The sequence below is a fragment of the Acomys russatus genome, chromosome 10, assembly GCF_903995435.1.
Source record: "Acomys russatus chromosome 10, mAcoRus1.1, whole genome shotgun sequence".
Lineage (NCBI taxonomy): Eukaryota > Metazoa > Chordata > Mammalia > Rodentia > Muridae > Acomys > Acomys russatus.
Window position 1 is genome coordinate 33289603 of NC_067146.1, and position 22019 is coordinate 33311621.

Sequence of the window (22019 nt, forward strand, 5' to 3'; positions counted from 1 at the left end):
CTTCTGATTCTTCATCTGGGGCTTATATTTGCTTAGCTCCTTCCTTCTACAGAAGACTTAAGTAAGTGCAGCTGTATCCCCTCTCTTCTCATACACACCACGTTTCAGATTGTTAACTTAAAATTTGCTCTTAGATTCATTAAAACCTACTAGATTGTTGCTTCAGAAACAAACTAGCCAAGCCTTGAAAGAACCCAAGAGGTAGCTGAAAACACAACTCAAGACTTCGGGTTAGTGTTTGCCCGATTCAGAACGTGTTTTATTTATCATTTTAAGACAAGAAGTGAAGAGTCACTAACTTCAGGAAGGAAAAAAGCATCAAAAGGCCTAAGTTTCTCTTCTGTAGCAGTTTTGTGTGGAGAAAGAGTCTCCAGAGCCTTGTACTGAGTTTACTTTGCAGGGGTAGGAAGGACTCCCAACAGCTTCTAACATCCAGGTCTCCAATGTGAGGGCTGCTCAGCATTGTAGTAGCAGGCCTTGAGGACAGCGCGGCGTTGTTCTGAGATCTTTAGAGACAGGACTTGCTAGCAAATGCAAAAATAGTGTGGGCTACGTGAGTCAAGGAAGATGGAGCACATGCGTCACATGGACAGGGACATTTCCTTCTTGTACCTGCTCTTTGGCAGTGACAGAATAAAATAAAAATGGAAACTTAAACAGACCCAGGTTTAGACAGTCTTAATAAACTCCTGTGATGATTTCGATGAAAATCTACATCCAAGGTTGTGTCTCCTCATCACAGGGCGAGTCTCATTACATTTTGCTGATATTGTTTGTATAATAAAGCTCGCTTTCTATGAAAATTTCACACTCTGGGCCAGATTTGTACCAACTTGAAAGCAAATTTTGCTGCTATAATAAAATATTAATCTTTATGAAGCCTAGGCCTAGATTGAAGGTATGTTTTCTTTATTATGAACTTGAGGTAAAAAAATATAAGTACTACTTAATCAGAATTTAATAAACACACAGGGCTTTTTAATTTCCATTTTCATTCCCGATGTCCTCGAGGTTGTTGGCTTCCCCTTCCCAGCCATTACCGTCTATGCAGCTCAGCTCTATCTGGATTCCTGTACTCCTTGACTGTGTTTTTATCAAAGCTGTATTTACCTTTGTAATCAGTTTATTTCTTAAGAATTGCTTCCTAGAAACATCCATTCAAAGGAGATTATTGAAAGCAAACCAAATATATACTTATTGCCAAGGTTTTTTTTTTTTTGTTTTTTTTTTTTTTTTTGCTACCCTCCTTCCCCCACATGGCTCCTCGATCAAATATATGGCTGATATTTTTAAAAATTGATTTATTTATTAATTCATTCATATTATATCTCAGTTGTTATTCCATCCCTTGTATCCTCCCATTCCTCCCTCCCTCCCATTTTCCCCTTACTCCCTCCCCTATGACTGTGACTGAGGGGGGGCCTCCTCCCCCTGTATATGTTCATAGGGTATCAAGTCTCTTCTTGGTAGCCTGCTATCCTTCCTGAGTGCCACTGGGCCTCCCCATCAAGGGGACATGGTCAAATATGGGGCACCAGAGTTCATGTGAAAGTCAGTCCCTACTCTTCACTCATCTGTGGAGAATGTCCTGTCCCTTGGCTAGATCTGGGTAGGGGTTCAATGTTCACACACTCTTGTGAGTTGGCTGGGCAGGTCAGAGGAGATAGGCTGCTAGTTTTGTAAACCTATGGTTGGTACAATGCTACGGGAGCAGGTCGGGGCGGCAGCATGGCACCTGAAGCAAAGCTTCTTCCTCCTGTGCGGCATTTCTTCCTTTTTTGGGCCAGGTAACAGGTGCAGTAACTCTGGCCCCAGCAGCAGGGGGACTCTATTCTTCTGGCAGCTCTTTCCATTCAGTTGTTTTCAAGCTTACCCGACAGGCCTGGTGCTGCCTCCCACATGTCTGCCTTCCCTTCCCAGGAAGAGGGAGGCAAGACAATGCAAGCCTTTAACCCCAGCACTCAGGAGGCAGGGCAGGTGGATCGCTGCGAGTTTGAGCTAACCTGGTCTACAAAGCGAGTCCAGGACAGCCAAGATAACATAGAGAAACCCTGTCTGGAAAAATGAAGAAGAAGGAGGAGGAGGAGGAGGAGAAGAAAAGAAAAAAAGAAAAATGCAGTGCCGCTTAGAGATCCTCTGTGTGTCCCTGAAGACTAAAAGTGAGCATTTGGAGGCTCGTTACAGTGCAGTGACAGAGAAGTCGTCATGGTTGTGGGTAGGCTGAGATTTTGAGTTTATGTGCGCTCACGATGTGTCTCAAAAGCCACATCATTCTGTGATTGGGGGGGGCGTTGGCCCATTGGGAAGAGGTCTGTATGTAATTTGACAGTTGACAGCGAGAAACACAGGGTTTCTGTAACATCGATGCCTGTTCATGATGGTATAAGGTAAGGGCATGACCCTTGCTATACAGGATGGCTTATTTCTGCTAAGTCAGGCATTTTTCCTTTCTTCTTTTCTTTTTCTTTTTTCTTTCTTTGCTGGTTTTTTGAGACAGGGCTTCTCTGTGTAGCCTTGGCTGCCCTGGACTCACTATGTAGACCAGGCTGGCCTCGAACTCACAGCGATCCGCATGCCTCCTGTCTCCCAAGTGCTGGGGTTAAAGGCGTGTGCCACCATGCCTGGCCAGGCATTTTCTAGAACACCCTGTATCAACCAGTTATTTCTGTAATTGAACCTGTATGATACTTCACTAAGTTTTTAGGATTTAACCTCATTTAACTACGTGAGATAACTGAGATGACGTAGGCATAAATTAGTTGATTATGCTAGTGACTTCAGAATGCATATGCATATGAAAATCCATTGTCCTCCGCCGGCATGTTCAGTTTCCTGGGTCAGTTATACCTCAGTTCCTCTAGAATCATGTTTGAGAGATTGCGTGAAATATCCCGTGCTTTTTATCTATTTACTTCTGCAGCTCTTGCTTCCTAAGTCCCTTCTTCATACTTCTCACTGAAGGCCAGTGCCAGAAGAGAATGCAACACTTTGATAGGTAGGTTTTTTTTTTTTTTGGTTTTTGTTTTTTTTTTGCAACCCTGAGGAAGTTGAAAGCACTTCGCCCTCCTCTGTTTACATGGGATGTTGTGACCGTAGTGATGAGAAGTATTGTCCCTCAAATTCAGTCTGGATTTTCATTTGACCAGAAATTTGCACAAATTCAATTTAGAATCAACACGTAGGCACTTTTTTGTGGTTTTTAAATATAGAAAATCATAATCTATTTTAAGCTTATTGTAACTGATGGAACACTTGTGTACACGGGTAAAATGACTCTATGCAAGTCGTCTATTGAAGTTCATGTTAATGTTTGCTGTTTAATGACACCTAATGATATTCAATGAACGGTTATGCTGAACTGGAGAGAAAATGTGTTACCCAGGCAACTGCCTCTGGCAGGCTAGGGATTCAGGCATATGGCTCTATAGTACACATTATTTCAGCATCTTTAAGCATAAAGAACCACACATGTAATTGACTGTGAAAAATTACTGCTCAGTTACTGTATTGTGTGGTCACAATAGAAGTAAATGAATACGTCATTGTTGTTGGAAGAAGTCTGTTGGGAATCACTCGTAGACTCTGCTATTTAAGAAGCAAAAAATACAATAAGAAGAAAATAGCTGGTTTAATTAACATGTAAAAATTGGGTTAATTTGAATTCAGCTGGCACAGCAGATATTAATGTGGGATTTGGGGTGGTATTGTGGCTCAAGACCATGTACTTTTATTTCTTTTTGTCCACGCCATGAATTCACTTTATGTTTTTGAAATGACAGGGGCTTTCCCTGTCATTTACGTTTTGCTTTGCCTTGGGTTTTTATTACATTCACACCAAGAGAGATTTTGGTGTACTTCTATCCCAAACATAAGAGTTGTAGTTGAATGAGAGAAAATGCTAAAATATTTTTAAGTAATTAAGAAATGCTTCTCATGGGAAGTCAGTCTAACTTGATTTACTATATTTAAATGTTATTTCAGTTGATGCTTATTGTTTATACTTTATAAAGCAGGGTGACTAAATAGGAATTCACCATTGGCAGATGCTGGGGGAAAATAAATAAAGCCTGTTTGCTCTTGTGACTTTGTGTGTGTGCCAATGCTTACGGGGCCTTTTTACTTGTTTTAGAGTACTGTTTTAATTATTGTTACCTGGGTTCAGAGATTCAGAAAAAAACGAACGAGAACAGCAGTGTCTTCTGATAGGAATCCTCCTGCTCACTTTTGCGTTTCTTTAAATGCTGTTTGAGCAAACAGTACTGCTGAGCACCAGTCTTACCAAGATTCTGTATAGAGAAAACCATTCCTCAGTGGCCCCTGATGTAGAGGCTCAGGCTGCTCCGTGAGCGGTTCTACTCCCAGCCCAGAGAGCTGCAGTTGGGTGACCAAAGGGCTTGCAGCAAGGCTCTGCATGCTGGTTGGTCTCTGTGCACCCAATATAACCAACTATTCTGAGTTAATCTGGATAAACTAACAAGCCACTTTGGGTGAACATTCAGCCAATGTACAGTAGTCATGGAAAGCTTGATGAATCCTTGCCTTCCTTCCCTCCTGATGAATAAAAGTCCCTCTTGTTTGTTCACCCTCCACTGCCTGCCCACTCCACTTTTGGAGGGAAGGCAAGACAAGAACCAGAGAATCAACAGTCTTAGTGGCCACTTAGAACTGGCTGACAGATGGTTCACCTGCTGGCTTTTCAGTGAGTGATTGCTTTTCTGTGGCATAATGTCCCCATTATCCTTCATTTGCCATTTTAATAAAGTTGAAGCCTTCTCATCCGGCTTCAGCTAAAAAAGGAGGAAAGATGTGGAAATCAGTGCTTTAAAAAAAATCTGCGGTTAGCATAAATTGTTATTCTAACAGACTGAAGTTTTACTTCCTTCCTTCCCTCCTTCCTTCCCACCTTCCTTCCTTCCCTCCTTCTTTCCCTCCTTCCTTCCCGCCTTCCTTCCTTCCCTCCTTTCTTCCCTCCTTCCTTCCTTCCCTCCTTCCTTCCCACCTTCCTTTCCACCTTCCTTCCTTCCTTTCCACCTTCCTTCCTTCCTTCCCTCCTTTCTTTTTTCCCGCCTTCCTTCCCTCCTTTCTTCCCTCCTTCCTTCCTTCCCTCCTTCCTTCCCACCTTCCTTTCCACCTTCCTTCCTTCCTTCCCTCCTTTCTTTTTTCCCGCCTTCCTTCCTTCCCTCCTTTCTTCCCTCCTTCCTTCCTTCCCTCCTTCCTTCCCACCTTCCTTTCCACCTTCCTTCCTTCCTTTCCACCTTCCTTCCTTCCTTCCCTCCTTTCTTTTTTCCTGCCTTCCTTCCTTCCCTCCTTCCTTCCTTCCCACCTTCCTTCCTTCCTTCTTTCCCACCTTCCTTCCTTCCTTCCCACCTTCCTTCCTTCCCACCTTCCTTCCTTCCCTCCTTCTTTCCTTCCCACCTTCTTTCCTTCCCACCTTCCTTCCCTCCTTCCTTCCCTCCCTCCTTCCTTCCCTCCTTCCTTCATTTTCTCCTCCCTTCCTTCCCTCCTTCCTTCCCTCCTTCCTTCCCTCCTTCCTTCCTTCCTCCCTCCTTCCTTCCCTCCCTCCTTCCTTCCTTCCCTCCCTCCTTCCTTCCCTCCTTCCTTCCCACCTTCCTTCCTTCTCTTCCCCCCCTTCCTACTTCCTTCCTTCCCTCCTTCTTTCCTTCTTCCTCCCCCTTCCCTTTCTACTTCTTCCTTCCCTCCGTTCTTTCCTTCCCCCTCCTTCCTTCCTTCCCTCTTCCTCCTTCCTTCCCTCCCACCTTCCTTCCTTCCCTCCTCCTTCCTTCCTCCTTCCTCCTTCCCTTCCTTCCTTCCTCTCCTTTCCTTCCTTCCTTCCTCCTTCCTTCCTTCCCTCCTTCTTCCTACCTTCCTTTCTTCCCTCCTTCCCTCCTTCCTTCCTTCCCTCCTTCCTTCCCTCCCTCCTTCCTTCGCTCCCTCCTTCCTTTCTTCCCTCCCTCCTTCCTTCCCTCCTTCCTTCCCACCTTCCTTCCCTCCTTCCGTCCTACCTTCCTTCCTTCCTTCTTCCCTTCCCTCCTTCCTTCCCTCCTTCTTTCCTTCCCTCCTTCCTTCAGGCCTTCACTCCCCCCTTCCTTCCCCCCACCTTCCTTCCTCCCACCTTCCTTCCTTTCCTCCTTCCTTCCTTCCCTCCTTCCTTCCCTCCCTCCTTCCTTCCTACCGTCCTTCCTTCCCTCCTTCTTTCCTTCCCTCCCACCTTCCTTCCTTCCCTCCTTCCTTCCTTCCCTCCTTCTTTCCTTCCCTCCCACCTTCCTTCCTTCCCTCCTTCCTTCCTTCCTTTCTTCCTACCTTCCTTTCTTCCCTCCTTCCCTCCTTCCTTCCTTCCCTTCTTCCTTTCTTCCCTCCTTCCTTTCTTCCTTCCTTCCTTCCTTCCTTCCTTCCTTCCTTCCCTCCTTCCTTCCTTCCTTCCCTCCTTCCTTCCTTCCCTTCTTCCTTCCCTCCTTCCTTCCTTCCCTCCTTTCTTCCTTCCCTCCTTCCTTCCCACCTTCCTTCCTTCCTTGGTGGCTTCTTAAAGACAAAATGGAAATTAACATAAATGGTTATCGTAAAGTGCTTTTCTTTTTCTTCCCTGTTTAAGTTCAATACGCTTCTCCTTAAAAAGTCTTTGGGTAATCTTAAAATATTAATAATGTAATATATGTAGGAGATGTTTATTATATATATTTATCACTCTGCTCTCAAGATTTGTAAATTTATACAATCAGAATAATGTAATGTATGATAAGGTAAGTTTTCATGATTTTTCAAAAACATTAAAAAAATTTTCTGTTGTGTGTATTAATGTTTGCCTGCATGTGTGTAAGTATGTGCCGTGTGTATGCCTGATGCCTGTGAAGGCCCAAAGAGAGTACTGAGCCATCTCTCCAGCCCCAGATTTTCAGGTTTTAGAAGTGACTTTTTTTTTTTTAACCATTAGTATCTATTTATCTAGAGATTGTGGAGACAGGGTTCACCTTTAGTTCAGAAGATGTTTAGTGTTCTTTCCCAGGATGAAATTGGCCACAATGAGAACTTTTTTTATGCCTCAAAAATTGAAAGGTAGAATGTTGGGAATATGGCTTGGACATGGAGACCGAGGCCTGTAAGATCACTGGGCAGTGGTTAGAGACAATGGGATATAAAAATTGTGTTGGTAGGTGACATCATTTCCTGCCAACTGACAATGGGCAGAGGAGAACCAGAAGAGAGATGAGTCGTGTTGCTGGAGGTGCCTGATGCTGCTGTCTTGGAAGAGAACATTGAAGGCACAGAAGTGCCACCCCCTGGATGACACTGTCTGCCTGGGTTGCTTGAGTGCTACTTGGAGTGACCTATAAGGCTGTGGAGAGATAGGTAGGGTTGGCAGTGCCGACGATGAGTTACTCACTGAGTTCGGCTCACAGTTATGAGAGCTTATACATTTATCTCCTTTTGCCGGTATGGAAGCAGTGATATATGCAGAGGTGGTATTTATAGACCAAATTCGTGATAACAGCACAGTAAAATCGCTAATAAAAATCTTTAATAGCTTTTTAAAGGCAGGCAGTAGCCTGCCTGTTTGAATGGTATGTGACCTGCCAGTTTTCACGGGAGCCAATGAATTTAAATAGGCCCTTGGCAAACACTTCTGTGAGGTTTGAACCGGAGTATAGTTGAGCTGTGAGTCAGTCATACTGGCCTCGCACTGGATAAGGCCAAGCCCACACTGGAGCCAGGGAGACCTCACATGCAACAGAAGGTTTCACAGGAAAGGCAGGCAAGACAGACAGATGGACTAGGAAGGGAGCTGCCTTGGGCAGCTGGGCACAGGAAAGGCTAGAACTTGGGCTAGTTTCCATTTTATTCGTGCTGGCTTAGAACATCAAATCAAATAGGGCAGTGTCTCTTCTTAGTTTTAAACAGTTATTATGAATTGCATCATTAGGGCTGGGATGACTCATAAGCACTCTGACTATCAACCAGCCTGTTAAATAAGAGTGTTAACGTGTGATCTCCCTTGTCCTTGGTGACCTTAGTCCCTTATTAGTCTTCTGATTGCCACTGTCCCCGCAGCCACAGGCCTCCAAGTGTCATCCAGGGGACACAGGGCCCTACCTACCTAGACTTCTAGTAGAGGCCCCTCCAGATTGCCTTAGCAAATACATCTTGGATGTGGCCGTGCTCTCTCTGCTTGGTCTATGGCCTATGCTATACTGGCTCAAGGAATCTTTGTAAGACACGTCACTCTCCTGCATACACTTTCCAGTGGTGCTGTTTTCAAGTACATGGAGGTAACAACTCTGAGTGGCCATGCCACTCTTTCCTTTAGCTACCAGCTGTCTTCTTAGCCCAGGGAGGCTAGCTAGTCTTGGGTTTTCTTAGGCCCCTTGCCCCCCCCCCATGGTTCTTATGCCTCTTTCCTGAACAGTCTAAAGATTCCCCATCTCCACTCCACATGGCTTGTTGATTCTCCATCTCCAGAGGATCACAGGATGGAAGCACACTGTGTGTGTGTCTGTGTGTGTGTGTGTGTGTAGGGGGAAGGGTCATCAGACCAATGAAGGAGACTCTCTAGGCCTTGAGAACAGCTCTCATGTATTTGTGTCCTTTATTCTTGGCATTTTGTTACCCGATTCTGGAATGATCTTAAGTGTGTTTGTGTTCCTTGAGGACCCAGATTCTTTTCGTTGTGGTCGTTTATGTCTAGGACATATGTAGCCTAGAAGAGGAACATGGTCCCTGTACAGTGTACTGTTTGCAAGGCATCCAAGAGGAAAGAACAGAGCTGGGAAAGCCCAAAAGCTAAGGATGCTAACATTGTAGAGCCCATAGCTCATTGCTGGGGATCAGAGTCAGATTCTAATGATTTCTTCTTCTTCCTCTTCCTCCTCTTGATCCACCCCCCCACCCCTGCCCCCAACCACAGTACTTGAACATGGGTGGTCTTGGAACTCTGTTTCTGGAGTTAGATTCTACCGGTTTTACTTTTATCTCTGCCACTAATCCTGGACAATTGCCTAGCTTCTGTTGTAGCACACAGAGGGGGTAATAAGGACAAGTTATTTTTGGGAAGCACTCTTGTGGTTAGGAATCGGAGTAAAGTGGTAATTGGATTTTGATATGGTACATTGTCTACACTCAAACTTCCTAGAGCATGAGCAAGGAGCCTCCTGTGCAGCTGTGTAAATCCTCCTAGTAGCTGCCGCCGCCACAGACCCGGCCTGGAGATGAAAGGACCACATGGGGTCTCAGCCTCCGCAGGGTCGAATGAGCCCCAGCAGGGAGGAACAGAAGCGCCAGCGTTACCCATCTTGTGTAATTGAAGTTCCTGCTATGCTTTCTGAGCACTTGTTTCTTGCTTCAGTTTTGTCTTCTCCTTGCTACCCTCACTCATCCCTTTGCCCCTATCAAGGCTTGGGCTTTGGCCGTTTTGTTTTGTATAGATTTTAATGTTTTTCTTGTTGCAAAACCAGTAAGGTCTGTCTGTTTTGTGGGGAAAATAGAAAATATGAGCAAGAAAAAAAAAGAAAGAAAGAAAAGGAAAGGAAAGGAAAAACTTATATTGGCCTTGTTGTTTTGATTGTTTTAAATTTTAGAGTATTTTTTAATTGTAGTTATTTTGGGGTATTTGTGCATGTGAATGTGTGTGCTCAGGACAGCTGATGACCTGCAAGAATCTCTCCTTTCACTGTATTGGTCCGAGGGATAAATTTCACTTCCTTAGGCTGGCAGCGAGCACCTTTAGCTTGTTGAGCCCTCGCCCCAGGCCTCTCATCTTGTAGTTCAGGCTGTCCTGGGATTCCCCATGTGGCTCAGGCTGAGATTTGCCTGCCCTTGCCTCCCAAGAGCTGGGATGTCAGGTGTGCACCAGCAGGCTCTGCTAGTGGAATCGATTACTACATAGCTTGTTTAAGTGCTTTTTAGCTTAATCCCATAGGTTGGTTTGTAACACTTTTGGTGATAGGTAGTACTGTATATATGAGAGTGTTTTTTTAGTAAACCAGTCACGTATCATATGTTGAATTTGTTTCTTAGTTTTCCACTAGTATCAGTGAACATTCCTGGAAGTAAAAGCCCGCATAATTTCATTAGCTTTTCTCCTGGGATAAATTCCTAGGAGTGGGATTATAGTCAAAGGTTGTGCCAGATAGTTTTATGTCAACTTGATACGAGCTAAAGTCATCTAAGAGGAAGGAACCTCAATTAAGAAAATGCCTTCATGGGCCAGAGGGTTCAGGAGTCCCATCAAGGCCTGCGATCTGGACCCAGGGGGTCCACACAAACTGTTGTTCCAACCAGGGACAATGCATGCAGTGAACCTAGACCCCCTGTTCAGACCTAGCCAATGGACAGCTCATTCTCCACAGTTGTGGGGAGCGGGGAGTGCCTCTTACATGACGTCTGGTGCACCCCCTCCCCCCATTACTTCCCCTTGGCGGGGAGGCCAGGCGGCCCACAGAAGAAGGGGAAGCAGGCTATCCAGATGAGACCTGATAGACTATGGTCACATGGTTGGGGGGAGGTCCCCTTCTGTCAGAAGTCTAGGGTGCAGGAATAGGGCAGAAGAGGGAGGGAGGATGGGAATGGGAAGATACAAGCGATGGGATAACAATTGGGATGAAATCTGAATAAATTATAATAAATTAAAATTCAAAAGAAAAGAAAATACCTTCATAAGGTCAGGCTGCAGACAAGCCTGTAGCATTTTCTTAATTAGCGATTGATGTGGGAGGCCCCAGTGATTGTAGGTGTTACCATCCCTACGCTGATGGTCCTGGATTTTGTAAGAAAGCAGGCTGAGCAAGCCACGGGGAGCAAGCCGGTAAGCAGCACTCCTCCATTGCCTCTGCATCAGCTCCTGCCTCCAGATTCCTGTTGTGTTTGAGTTCTTGCCCAGACTTCCTTCAGTGATGAACAGTGATATGGAAGCCTAAGCCAAATAAGCCCTTTTTATCTCCAGCTTGCTTTGGTCATAGTGTTTCATCACAGCGGTAGAACCCCTAACTATGAAAAGAATAATGACATTTTAAGACTCTTGCTCTAGTCTCAAATTGTCCTTAAGAAATGAGCACTTGATATGAGTGGTAACTTCTTTGTCATCTAGGCTTTTCTGGTGCTTTGGGTCCTATTAACGTATTCTCGCATCAAGTTCTTTTCCTTCCAACTCATTTGCATATTTTGTAGACTACGTGGACCTGCCAATAAAATGGTCAGGCTTTTGCTATAGCTTGGATGTGTGGATTACAGCTCCATGTACTTGCACCGCAGCAAGCTGGTTCCTTTTGTATCTTTCCACTTGGCCCTTTCTTCTTTGGTTCCTGGTTGACTTGCTGCTCCTCTAGCCCACCAGTCCTGGGGAGTAGAGATGGCACTTTTTTGTTTGTTGGTTTGTTTTTCAAGATAGGGTTTCTCAGTTACACAGAACCCTGGATGTCCTGGTCTCTCTTTGTAGACCAGGCTGGCCTCGAACTCACAGAGATCCGCCTGCCTCTGCCTCCCGAGTGCTGGGATTAAAAACATGCAGCACTACGTCCAGTAGTGACATGGCACTTTTGATCTCAGTGTTCTTCGCACTTGCCTCAGTCTAGCTCACAGAGAAAGAAATGTAGAAGCCATACTTGCCACTTGCCAGCCTTGTGGTCCGTCCCGTCAGCTTATTGTACATTCGTTCTTCTCACTATCCGGTCCCCCTGAGACCGACGTCATGTTCCCTCCATCACATCTTCCCTCAGATTTCAGCAGGATTTCCTCTGTCTCCTCTCTCAGCATAACAGTAGTCTCTCTGTGAATTTACTCAGCTGTTCCTCATTCTGTGATGCTACTGCCTGCCTTTCTCAGAGCAACGTAGGTTTCGATCTGTATTCTCTTATATGAGACTAAGAGTGTCTGAAAGACCAAAAGTTGTGCTGTGACAACAAAATTGGTTGCATGTTGGTAGGTAGCCACCTAGTATCTGTTTATGTGATCATATGTACTTCGTCATAAACTGTAACAATGTATTTGACTCGTCTTTTAGCATGTGCTAATTAAAGAGAAATGGGGCTTCATTCTGACCTGGTCATATGCAATCTATTGGGTTTTTTTGTTTAGATTTATTTGTTTAATGATTGTATGTGTATGAACGTTTTGCCTGGTTCGCAGGAGGTCAGAAGAGGCCATTGGGTTGCCTGGGAGTGAAGTGACATGTGGTTGTGAGCTGCTGGGTGAGTGCTGGGAAGCAAACCCTTGTCTTCTGCAAGAGCAGCAAGTCATCATACCCTGAGCAGACTCTCGCTCTAGGCAATCCGCTTATATCCCGGTTTCTCTTTGGTAGAGTGTGTTACAGTGGCACACAGTGTCTGGGCTGTTTCCCCTGGATGTTAAGGTACTGTAGAATTGGTGCTGTTAGAAGCGGTCCAGGAAAACAATGGCTCTGGTGCTCTGGTAATTCCAAATGGCACACTTGGAAGAAGGTCCTGGTGATGTAGACATCTGAGTCCTGTCATGAAATGTGACCTGTGCGATTGCTTCCATAGTCATTGGCTACATCCTACTGTGCCCTGCTGTGAGTGTTGACACAGAATACCTCTCCTTGCATACTTTTCTATAGAGTCCATCAGAGTGGTCTGACTATATTTAAAGGGCATTTAACATAGTGAAAGAAGTTTTGGCAGTTGGGGGTGATGGAAAAGGAAGCGAGTGAGCGTGCCAGCTGGGTCTGCACGTGATGAAACTTGTATTCTTTCTTGTAACGTATGTTAATACCCGTTAAATCTGCAAAGTAAGGCTGAAGCGGTGTTTATATGAAAATATAGATGTTTGTGGAAACCATGCTGTAAGTGAATATAGTACTATGTAATTATTCCCATGGCCTTCTAGTCAGATTACCTTGAAAATCCAGATGATCTTGATGAACAATAGTGCATTATGATTTCATGGTTCCTCTGTGTACCTCCTACATAGAGGTATAATGCTTGTATCTAATAGGATTACCAAATTACATACCTCTTTGGTATCAGTAACGTGCCTAAAATACCAGTCTTCACTGGCCAGTTATGGTTTTGAAATGACATTAAGATGGCGGGGGGCGGGGGATGGCGGAGAGCTTGTTACACCCATATAGAGTCTTCAGGCTTTTCATCATTCTGAGAAAGGCAAGTTGCTCTTTTTTTTCCGCTGAGTGTTCAGCCTTATTCAGTCCACAAGACGAGAGTTTCCTTTCCACACACCTCACGGTGTGGTTCTTTAGGCTAGCCCGGTGTCTTTGAAGATGATATAACACTGTGCTTGCTTGCTCTCTCAGCACCCTAACCACCCACCTCCTGATGCCCACTGGCCTTCTCCTGGTGAGCAGGACAGGGTGGCTGCATAGCTTCTGGTTCCTGGCCAACAAGGTGGAGGGGCCAAGAGTGATGGCAAGGAGGAAGCAGACAGACAGACAATTACCCCGTTCCCTGTCATTCTTTGGGAGGGGTGGGCCAATTCGTGAGTTCCTCAAAGATATCTTCTATAGTAGAACACTCTTAGGAAAATGACCAGGGGTGCTCATCACAACTCCATCTCAGCCTTCAGTAACTCTTCTTTAACCCTTTCCCACCCAGGTCTTCCTTTCTATCCTTTGCTTCTGTATTTGTTAGTGTTCTCAGGTGCTGTAACAAAGGACCAAAGACCATGTCTTCAATTTCTTCAGAGTTTTACTTTTTCATGTTCTGAAGGTTGCTGGCAAGGCTATTCTTTCCTGGAGACCATGAGAGAGAGAGAGAGAGTCTGCTCTGTGCCTTCCCCCAGCTCCTGGTGTGCTGGCAGTCTCTGGTGCTCTTTGATTCCTAGACACATAACCATGACCTCTGTCTGCCTCTATCTTCAGGCAGTATGCCTGCATCCCCTAGGCATGTGAGTCCACGATTCTAGTCATTGGGCCAGCTCATCACCCTACTCCAGTAGCTCCTCATCCCCCCTAATCACAGCAGCCAGAGCCCTGTTCAGGTAGCTCATGTGCTGAGGCTCTTGGGATTGGGATTGGGATTTTGGAGAGACACCATGCATTCCACGCCAGCAACATCTGAACTGCACTCAGGTGACAGCAGTGCAGCCCTGTGGAGCCTCTCGTCTGACAGACTTTCTGCTGACATTTTCCTTTGTCAGTGCTTCTGTCATTCCCCCCTTAGTCAGCAGTCTACAGGGAGGCGTGGCAGCTTCCTAGTGGTCTCTGTCCTTGTGCTTAGCCTCTGATGTCTTCTCTTATAGTCACTGTGCCTTCACCTGATGTCCTTCTTCAGTTCTGACCTCTATTCCTGTCCCCACAAGTCCTCATATGGCTTGGACCTCCACTACGCTAGGTGTTAGTCAAGCCCTATCTTTTCTTTTTCTCCCTTAAATTCATTTTCCTCATTGGTCCTCGGCTTTGACTTTTATCAAAAAGCATGGAATGATTTCTCTCTATTGGTGACATGTGGAGGTCTGTCTCCTGACTTGGATTTCTGGCATGGCAGCTCTAACTGGTCTCTTGCTCTCCATGATGCCCTTCGTGAGCTCAGTGTATTCTGCTTTCATCTGCTGGTGTCCCCCAAGTGCTGTGCCCTTGGGGCTTGTCTTCTCCAGCTCTCTCTCGATGGATATCTAGTCTACCCGCTCTGTAATACAAAATGCCAGAGGCCAATTAGTTTCAGTGAGACCTGGTGCAGAGGGTGACATGTTCTGGGCATGTGTTCTCTTAAAACACTTGATGTTCCTGAATGTTCTACGCATTCTGAAAGATGTGTTTTTGAAGGCGCATGGTAGAGAGACAGTGTGTGGAACACACTCTGACCTTTCCTTTCTTTATGGCATTATTGTGGTCATGTGACATTCTGGGAACCAGCTAAGTTAACTTGCTAGCATGTAGATAAACGTGTCCTCTCTATAAGAAGTTTCTGAAGAATTACATGCTTCGTGAAACATGGAAATGCGCCCATTTTCTTCCCTTGTAATCTCCAGAGACTTGGACTTTCCCAGTGTATTATTGAAATATTTGGGCCTTTATACTACAACATAGTGGCGAAAGACCATTGTGTCTAGGAAGTCTGTTATGGACCCCTTTTCTCTTTGAGAGTCATGACATCCTGGCCTGCCACACTCTTCCTGAAGCAAAGATTTGGTCATGTTATGACATTCCTCAGAAATTCTCATTTACTCGTGTGTGTGTGTGTGTGTGTGTGCGCGCGCGTGTGTGTGCGCGTGTGTGCGTGCGTGCGTGTGTGTGTGTGTGTGTGTGTGTGTGTGTGCACGTGCGTGCGTGTGTGCGTGCGTGTGTGTGTGTGTGTGTGTGTGTGTGTAGAGCGCTGTGGTCCTTTTCTTGACTTTTTAGGCTAGCTCTGTTTCTCTAGCACACTTTTCTCCTCCGTGCTTCATTGTCCATGCAAAAGTCAATTAAATTACCATTTCCTTGTACCTGCCCTAACTTTGTTGTCCCCTGTAGACTGTCCCCAGACTAGTGTTATCTGCTTTACCAAAACCTGTAGTTCCCGTGTCACATTACGTACCTGTTCCAGCCGAAGTTCACTCCGTAGCATCCTGACTTCATGTGTGGTCAGGAGTGGTCAGTAATGAGTGGGCACGTATGAGACAGCCATTTGTGATGTGTAAGGCTGTTGCTATAAAGAAAGAGCTGCTTCTGTTTCGCCATCACTTTAAAGTATCCAAGCTGTAATCACAGAACCCAACAACGTGCCAAGGAAAGATTGAGGCCTCCAGCATAGAGGAGACAGTTGGATTAGAAATCATAGGCCAGTCAGCGTTTGCCGGCGTGCTCTGGCCCCATCATCCTTTAGTTTCTGAATATGATTATGTCACCCTGGGTGCTCAGGCAAATTCTAAGTGTCGCCAGCTATGTTAATTCGGATCGTACCATTCGACAATGGCATCTGATTTTGTTACTATAGTGCATGATTATATAGTTTTATTTTCTACAGGGCACTGACTTTGTGTCTTTGCTTATTTTATGTTGCAGGTTAATATCCTTCCAGGAATTTGTAGCGTTCGAATCTGTCCTGTGCGCTCCGGATGCCTTGTTTATGGTGGCCTTCCAGCTGTTTGACAAAGCTGGCAAAGGAGAGGTTACTTTTGGTAAGGACTGTGATTGTGGGAACATTTCTTTCTTTTAGGAATGAAAGGTACCCATGCTTTTTTTCTTTTACTGAAAATAGATTCCCCCCCCCCCAGTAATATTTCTTGATTATGGTTTCCCTTCCTTCTACTCCTTCCAGGTTCCCCTCACCTCCCCTCCCACCCAGACCCACTCCCTTTTTATCTCCTAAAACAAACAAATTTCTAAGGGTCAATAATAAACTAAACTATATAATATGGTAAAACAAAAACACCTCAAGCTGGACAAAACAAATAGAAAAAATACCTAAGAGAAGGCACCAGAAACAGAGGCCCACTTGTTCACACACTCAGGAATCCTATAGAAACACTGAGCCAGAAGCCTTGCTATATGTGCAAAGGACCCGTGCAGACCTGTGCAGGCTCGTGCAGACCCGTGCAGGCCCTGTGCATGCTGCTTTGGTCTCTGAGTTCATATGAGCTTTGTCATTGATTTAGAGGGCCTTGTTTTCTTGGTGTCCTCCATCCCCTCTGGCTCTTGGCACTCTGTCTGCCTCCTCTTCTTCAGTGTTTCCTAAGCCCTGAGGGAGGGATTTGATGGAGATACCCTATTTAGGGCTAAGTGTTAGGCCAAGGTCTCTGTGGGTCTTGGTATTTGTTCCCATCTGCCGTAGGAGGAAGCTCCTCGGATGGTGGCTGAGCCATTACAGCAGGATGTCATTAGGAGTCATTTTGTCATTTCACTGCTGCTTTTTTAGAACTGTGGTCTGGTTTTACCCTAGGTCTTTGGGCTACATGGCATCTATCAGGTTTTTAGTCTCCAAGGCAGTTCTGGGTATGGGTTCCATCTCATGGAGTGGGCTTTAAGTCAGATTAGATAGTGGTTGTTACTCCCACAAGCTTTGTACCACTGTTGCCTTAGCATATCTTGCAGTCTAGACACCATTGTACATCAGAGGGTTTGTAGCTGGGTTGGCCCACACGTATTCTTTTATGAAGTTAATGTGTCCCTTTAAACAGTGCTACACTGAGGACTGTCGCCCACATGTCTCCTCCGTGTAGAGGAAGGACTCTGCTCTGGCTTAGCCTTAATCCTCCGCTCTAGTTTCTAGGTGAGCAACAGTGTGGCAGGACTACTTGCACAGTCCCAGAAGGTGACAATTAGCAAGGACTTGTGTCCCTTTCCTCTCTGCAGGTCATGCTTTCCACTGTCTGGGACACTGATGCTGATAAGCCTCCCACCAGCAGAAGCTCCCACACACCCAGCACTAAGCCCTGTCTTCGAAGAACAGTTTTCTGGTTTTGACTGGTTCTGGGTACCCTGAGCTTTGAACCGGTCCTCCTCGGCTCCTGTAGACATGGTGCTTGCCCAGTGGTGGCCTTTTTTTAATTTTAAAAGGGAAATGCATCTCTATCATGTTCATCTGAGTTTGTAGCAAAGCAACAGAAAACCCTGAGATTTCCTTTCTTTCTTTCTTTCTTTCTTTCTTTCTTTCTTTCTTTCTTTCTTCCCTTTTTCTTTTTTGGTTTTTTGAGACAGGGTTTCTTCGTGTAGCTTTGGCTGTCCTGGACTCACTATGTAGACCAGATGGGCCTCGAATTCACAGCGATCAGCTTGCCTCTGCATCCCAAGTGCTGGGATTAAAGGCGTGTGCCACCACGCCCAGCTACCTTGAAAATTTCTAAATGTAGAAGAGTCTTCAAGTAGCCAGTGAGCAGCATCTAGCTGAGGGTGGCATGGAGGCCACCAGAAGCTGGTATGATGACAGTGCTGTGACAGTGTTAGCTCGTGGATGCCGCAGAGTGTTACCTTTTCGACTTGCTTTGCTCTATAAATCTAAGTAGAAATGGGAGGAAGCTGGGTTGGAGTGAAACGAGTTAAGGAGTGAGCTCCTTGACGTATAATAGTCATCATATGAACAGATTGACAAGGGATATTGGTGGCAACAGCCATGTGAGGGCCCTGTGGGAGAAGCACCCAGTGTTAGTTACTTTTCTTGTTGCCGTGACCAGATACTTGACTGAAAGCAAGTTTAGGGGAGGGGAGAGTGACTCTGGCTTATGGTTTCAGGAGGAACATATGTGGCAGGCTTGATGTGGTTGGAGAAACTGTGACCATAGTCAAGAGGCCAAGAGTTGACCAGAAGCGAGGCTGGGCTATAAACTCCAAGGCCTGCCCTGAGTGACTTACTTCCTCCAGTGAGATTCCACTTTCTTACAAGTTCTACAAATTTCCAGAACACCACCAACAACTGGAGTCATCTGAAAGCACATAAGCTCCTGAGGGACATGTCACATTAAATCAGCAGGCCCAGACTGTCACCTGTGCTGGGTGAGATGTTAGGACGGGAGAAGCAGGAAGAGCAGAGTGTGAATTTAGTCAGCTATAGATGCAAAGGACAGCGGCATGAGCATCTTCTTCCTGCCAGTGTCTTTCAAGCTGTCAGTGGATGGATGAACGATGTTAGCCTTCTTTCTTTGTGTTTGGTTTTGTTCGTTTTTTTTCTTTTGAGACAGGGTTTCTCTGTGTAGCCTTATCTGTCCTGGAGCTCTCTCTCTGTAGACCAGACTGTACTGGAACTCAAAGATCTGCCTGTCTTTGCCTCTCTCCAGGTCTGGAATTAAGGGCGTGTGTCACTTCCACCCAGCTGATTTTAGCTTTCTGAATTTCATTTCTCATTTATAAAACAGAGGCAATGCTTCCCTTCTCAGGCCATATGAAAATCTTATCACATATCATAGTACCGTCTGAAAAACAAAAGTCTTTATAAAAATGGTAATACTAAAATAATAGCATTTAATTTGGGGCTTATGGTTTCAGAGGTTAGAATCCATGGTGGCATCTCAAGGGCATGGTGGTAGGAACAACTGAGAAATGACCTTTTTTGTTTTTTGTTTTTTGAGACAAGGTTTCTCTGTGTAGCCTTGACTATCCTGGACTTTGTAGACCAGGTTGGCCTCGAACTCACAGTGATCCGCCTGCCTCTACCTCCCAAGTGTTGGCATTAAAGGCATGTGCCACCACAGCCTGGTGAGAAATGATATCTTGATCCCCAAGCAAGTGGGGGAGTGTGGCGGGGGACAGCAGAGACAGACAGACACCCTGGGAATGGCTCTAATCTTTTGAAAGCTCAAAGCCGGTGACACAGCTTCTCCAACAAAGCCACACTCCTGATCCCACCCAAACAGTTCCACCAACTGGGGGCCAAGGGTTCAAACATAGGGGCCTATGGGGAACATTCTCATTCAAACCGTGATACCCGCTTTCTGTTTTTCTTATTCTCTGGAAAGTCCTTTGAAACAATAGTGTAGCCTGTGGTCCATGAGCTGTTTGCTGAGCACTGCCCATCTCTCAGGCCACGTGAGGTTGGCAGTCCCAACTTTGGGGTATTCACATTTTAGTTACACCATCAGTTGCCCGTGACTGGTGCAGAGCGCACAGCCCCTCCACCACGTCCTTGTCCACGTGTAATTCATCATCTGTATCATCAGTTACATACAGTGACATGTTGTGTGCATTGTCCTGTATACATTTATGATAAACCCATTGGGAGCTTAAAATATGGCCTGGATCTTCTGAGCCTTTAACCCCCAGATAATTCTAGCTTAGAAGAAATGCGTCAAATGTAGGCTTGGGTAGCAGCCTATTACTTCAAGTAAACAAATTCAAATGGGATACGGCAGCCTCAGGACTTTTGTATGGCACAGGCTATAAGAAGTTAGCAGTGGGCTGGAGAGATGGCTCAGCGATTAAGGGCACACTGACTGCTCTTCCTGAGGTCCAGAGTTCAATTCCCAGCAACATGGTGGCTCACAGCCATCTATAATGTGATCTGATGCCCTCTTCTGCCCTGTGGGTGTATATGCAGGCAGAGCACTGTATACATAATAATAAATTAATTACAAAAAAAAAAAAAAAAAAAGAAGTTAGCAGTGTGTCCCAGGAAATTCATAGATGGGAAGAAATAAAATCAACCAGACAGTCACACAACAGTGGAGTTGGATGAACCAAGAGCATTGTCCTACTCTGTCCTGTCTCATGAGCCCAAGTCTTCAGACACCAGAAGTCTGTATCCATAGTCGGCCTGGCTGCCTACACGAGACTATTCTGCAGCACAGGCAGTGGCTCTCTTACCGTTCCCTGGTCTCAGATGGCTTCTTGGCCCCTTTGGAAGTCATGAGTGGCTAAGGTGAGAAAAGCAGGAGACTCCACATTGACCTCCCAGATTGGCTCTGGCCTCTGTGGTGATTATAAAGGAGGCAATATTCTCACACTGCACTTACCTTCACTGGGAGCTATTTCCTGCATCACGGGGGGGGGGGGGGCTCACCCCACTACCCCATCGCCTAGCCTTGTCTTTGATCCAGGTTAAGAGCAGGTGGGCGCTCTATCTGTGAATTGGATTAAGTTCAGGGTGCACCAGTGTTTGTCAGCAAGTGGCCGTGCACCTGCCTCCACTAATGCTGTCCCTGAAACTCACTCAACACAGTCAGATGGAGAGTGTGACAGGGAATCAAATGCCATTTCTATAGAGCCCTTCCCTGTTTCTTGAGGCCTTGTTTACCTTTCTCATATTTTCTTGGTGGGAAATTGTTCCCTGTCATTGATACATTGAAACCATCCTTATTAGGCCAATTTTCTTTCTCTGATACCTAGTTCATTCTCTTCTGTTTCTTGTGAGAAAATTCATCTCCACTATTTCTCTCTCCCTCCACTCCCTCTCTCAGTGCTATAGATTTAATTCTTGGCTGTCTGCACACTAACAGACCCTCTACCATTCACGGAGTTGCATCCCCAGGACCACTGTGTTTTCTGTCTTGATATCTGATATTTATTTGTTTGTTGTTGTTGTTGTTGTTGTTTTTGTTTTTGAGACAGGGTTTTTTTGTGTTATCTTGGCTGTCCTGGACTCACAGTGATCCGCCTGCCTCTGCCTCCCAAGTGCTGGGATTAAAGGTGTGCGCCACCATGCCCAACTGATATCTGATATTTATAAGTAACATTTTATATGAACATGTGGATGACAGTATGTCAGGATAGTGAGAAATTCTAGATAAGTTGTGATTCTATATATGTGGAGAAAAGAGTATTCTAAATGTTTTTATTTGCACATTAGGCTACTTTATATCATGGTCGTTTTAAGCCTTGCTTTCTATTTTTAAAGCATGCTTTCTTGACATTTGTAGTATGTAGCAGACATATATATATATGTACATATATGTATATATACATATATATACATACACATACGCACATATATGTATAAATAATATGTAGCAAATTGTCAGCAAGCATTTTTGTGAAACTTGTATGCTGTAAGTTCTTGTGGCCGTTGTCCAGATCAGAAGAGAACAGAGGCCGTGATGGGGAGGACTGTCTTCAGTTCCAGTGGTCACAGCTGGCGTTTGTCACTGTGAGTTGATCTTGCTTGTTTTTTTTTTTTTTTAAAGTTAAACTAAGTGGCACAGTACCAGATATTCTCTTTTAAGAACTTGTCTATTAGTGCTGGGGAGACGGTGATTAAGATTGCTTTCAGAAGAAGAGAGTTCAGTTCTTAGTGCCCACGCCTGTGGCTCATAGCCACCTGGAACGCCAACTCCAGGGGATGGCCCCTTCTGGCTTCTGACACACATCTTTCTTAACCCATGGTGACCAAGCAAGTTATAACACATGAGCCTGGAAAGACATTATACTAAGTAAGAAACAGCCAGTCACCAAAATATCGGTAGTAGTATAATTCCACTCACAGAAGATTCCTAGGGTAGTCAGGCTTATATTGGAAGAAAGTAGAGTGATGACTGGCAGCGGTTGGGGAAGACAAGAATGTGGGCTTCATATTTAAAGGATATAGAGCTTCCGTTCTGCAAGATGAAAAGATTTCTGGGTGGGTGGTGGTTGCACAGCAATTTAAATGCCCCTAATGCAACAAATCTGCGTACTTATAAGAGGTTAACGTGTGTGTGTGTGTGTGTGTGTGTGTGTGTGT

The 22019-nt window shown here is 45.2% G+C and overlaps 1 protein-coding gene across 3 annotated transcripts in view; it reads left to right on the forward strand.

Annotated features, from left to right (window-relative positions):
- Slc25a13 (solute carrier family 25 member 13) overlaps positions 1–22019 on the forward strand; it is a 190417-nt gene that overhangs the window by 62535 nt on the left and 105863 nt on the right. For all 3 annotated transcript variants that reach the window (XM_051151955.1, XM_051151957.1, XM_051151958.1), the window contains exon 4: positions 15938–16053. In XM_051151955.1, the coding sequence (XP_051007912.1) occupies positions 15938–16053 (116 nt within the window). The remainder of the gene's footprint in view (positions 1–15937; positions 16054–22019) is intronic.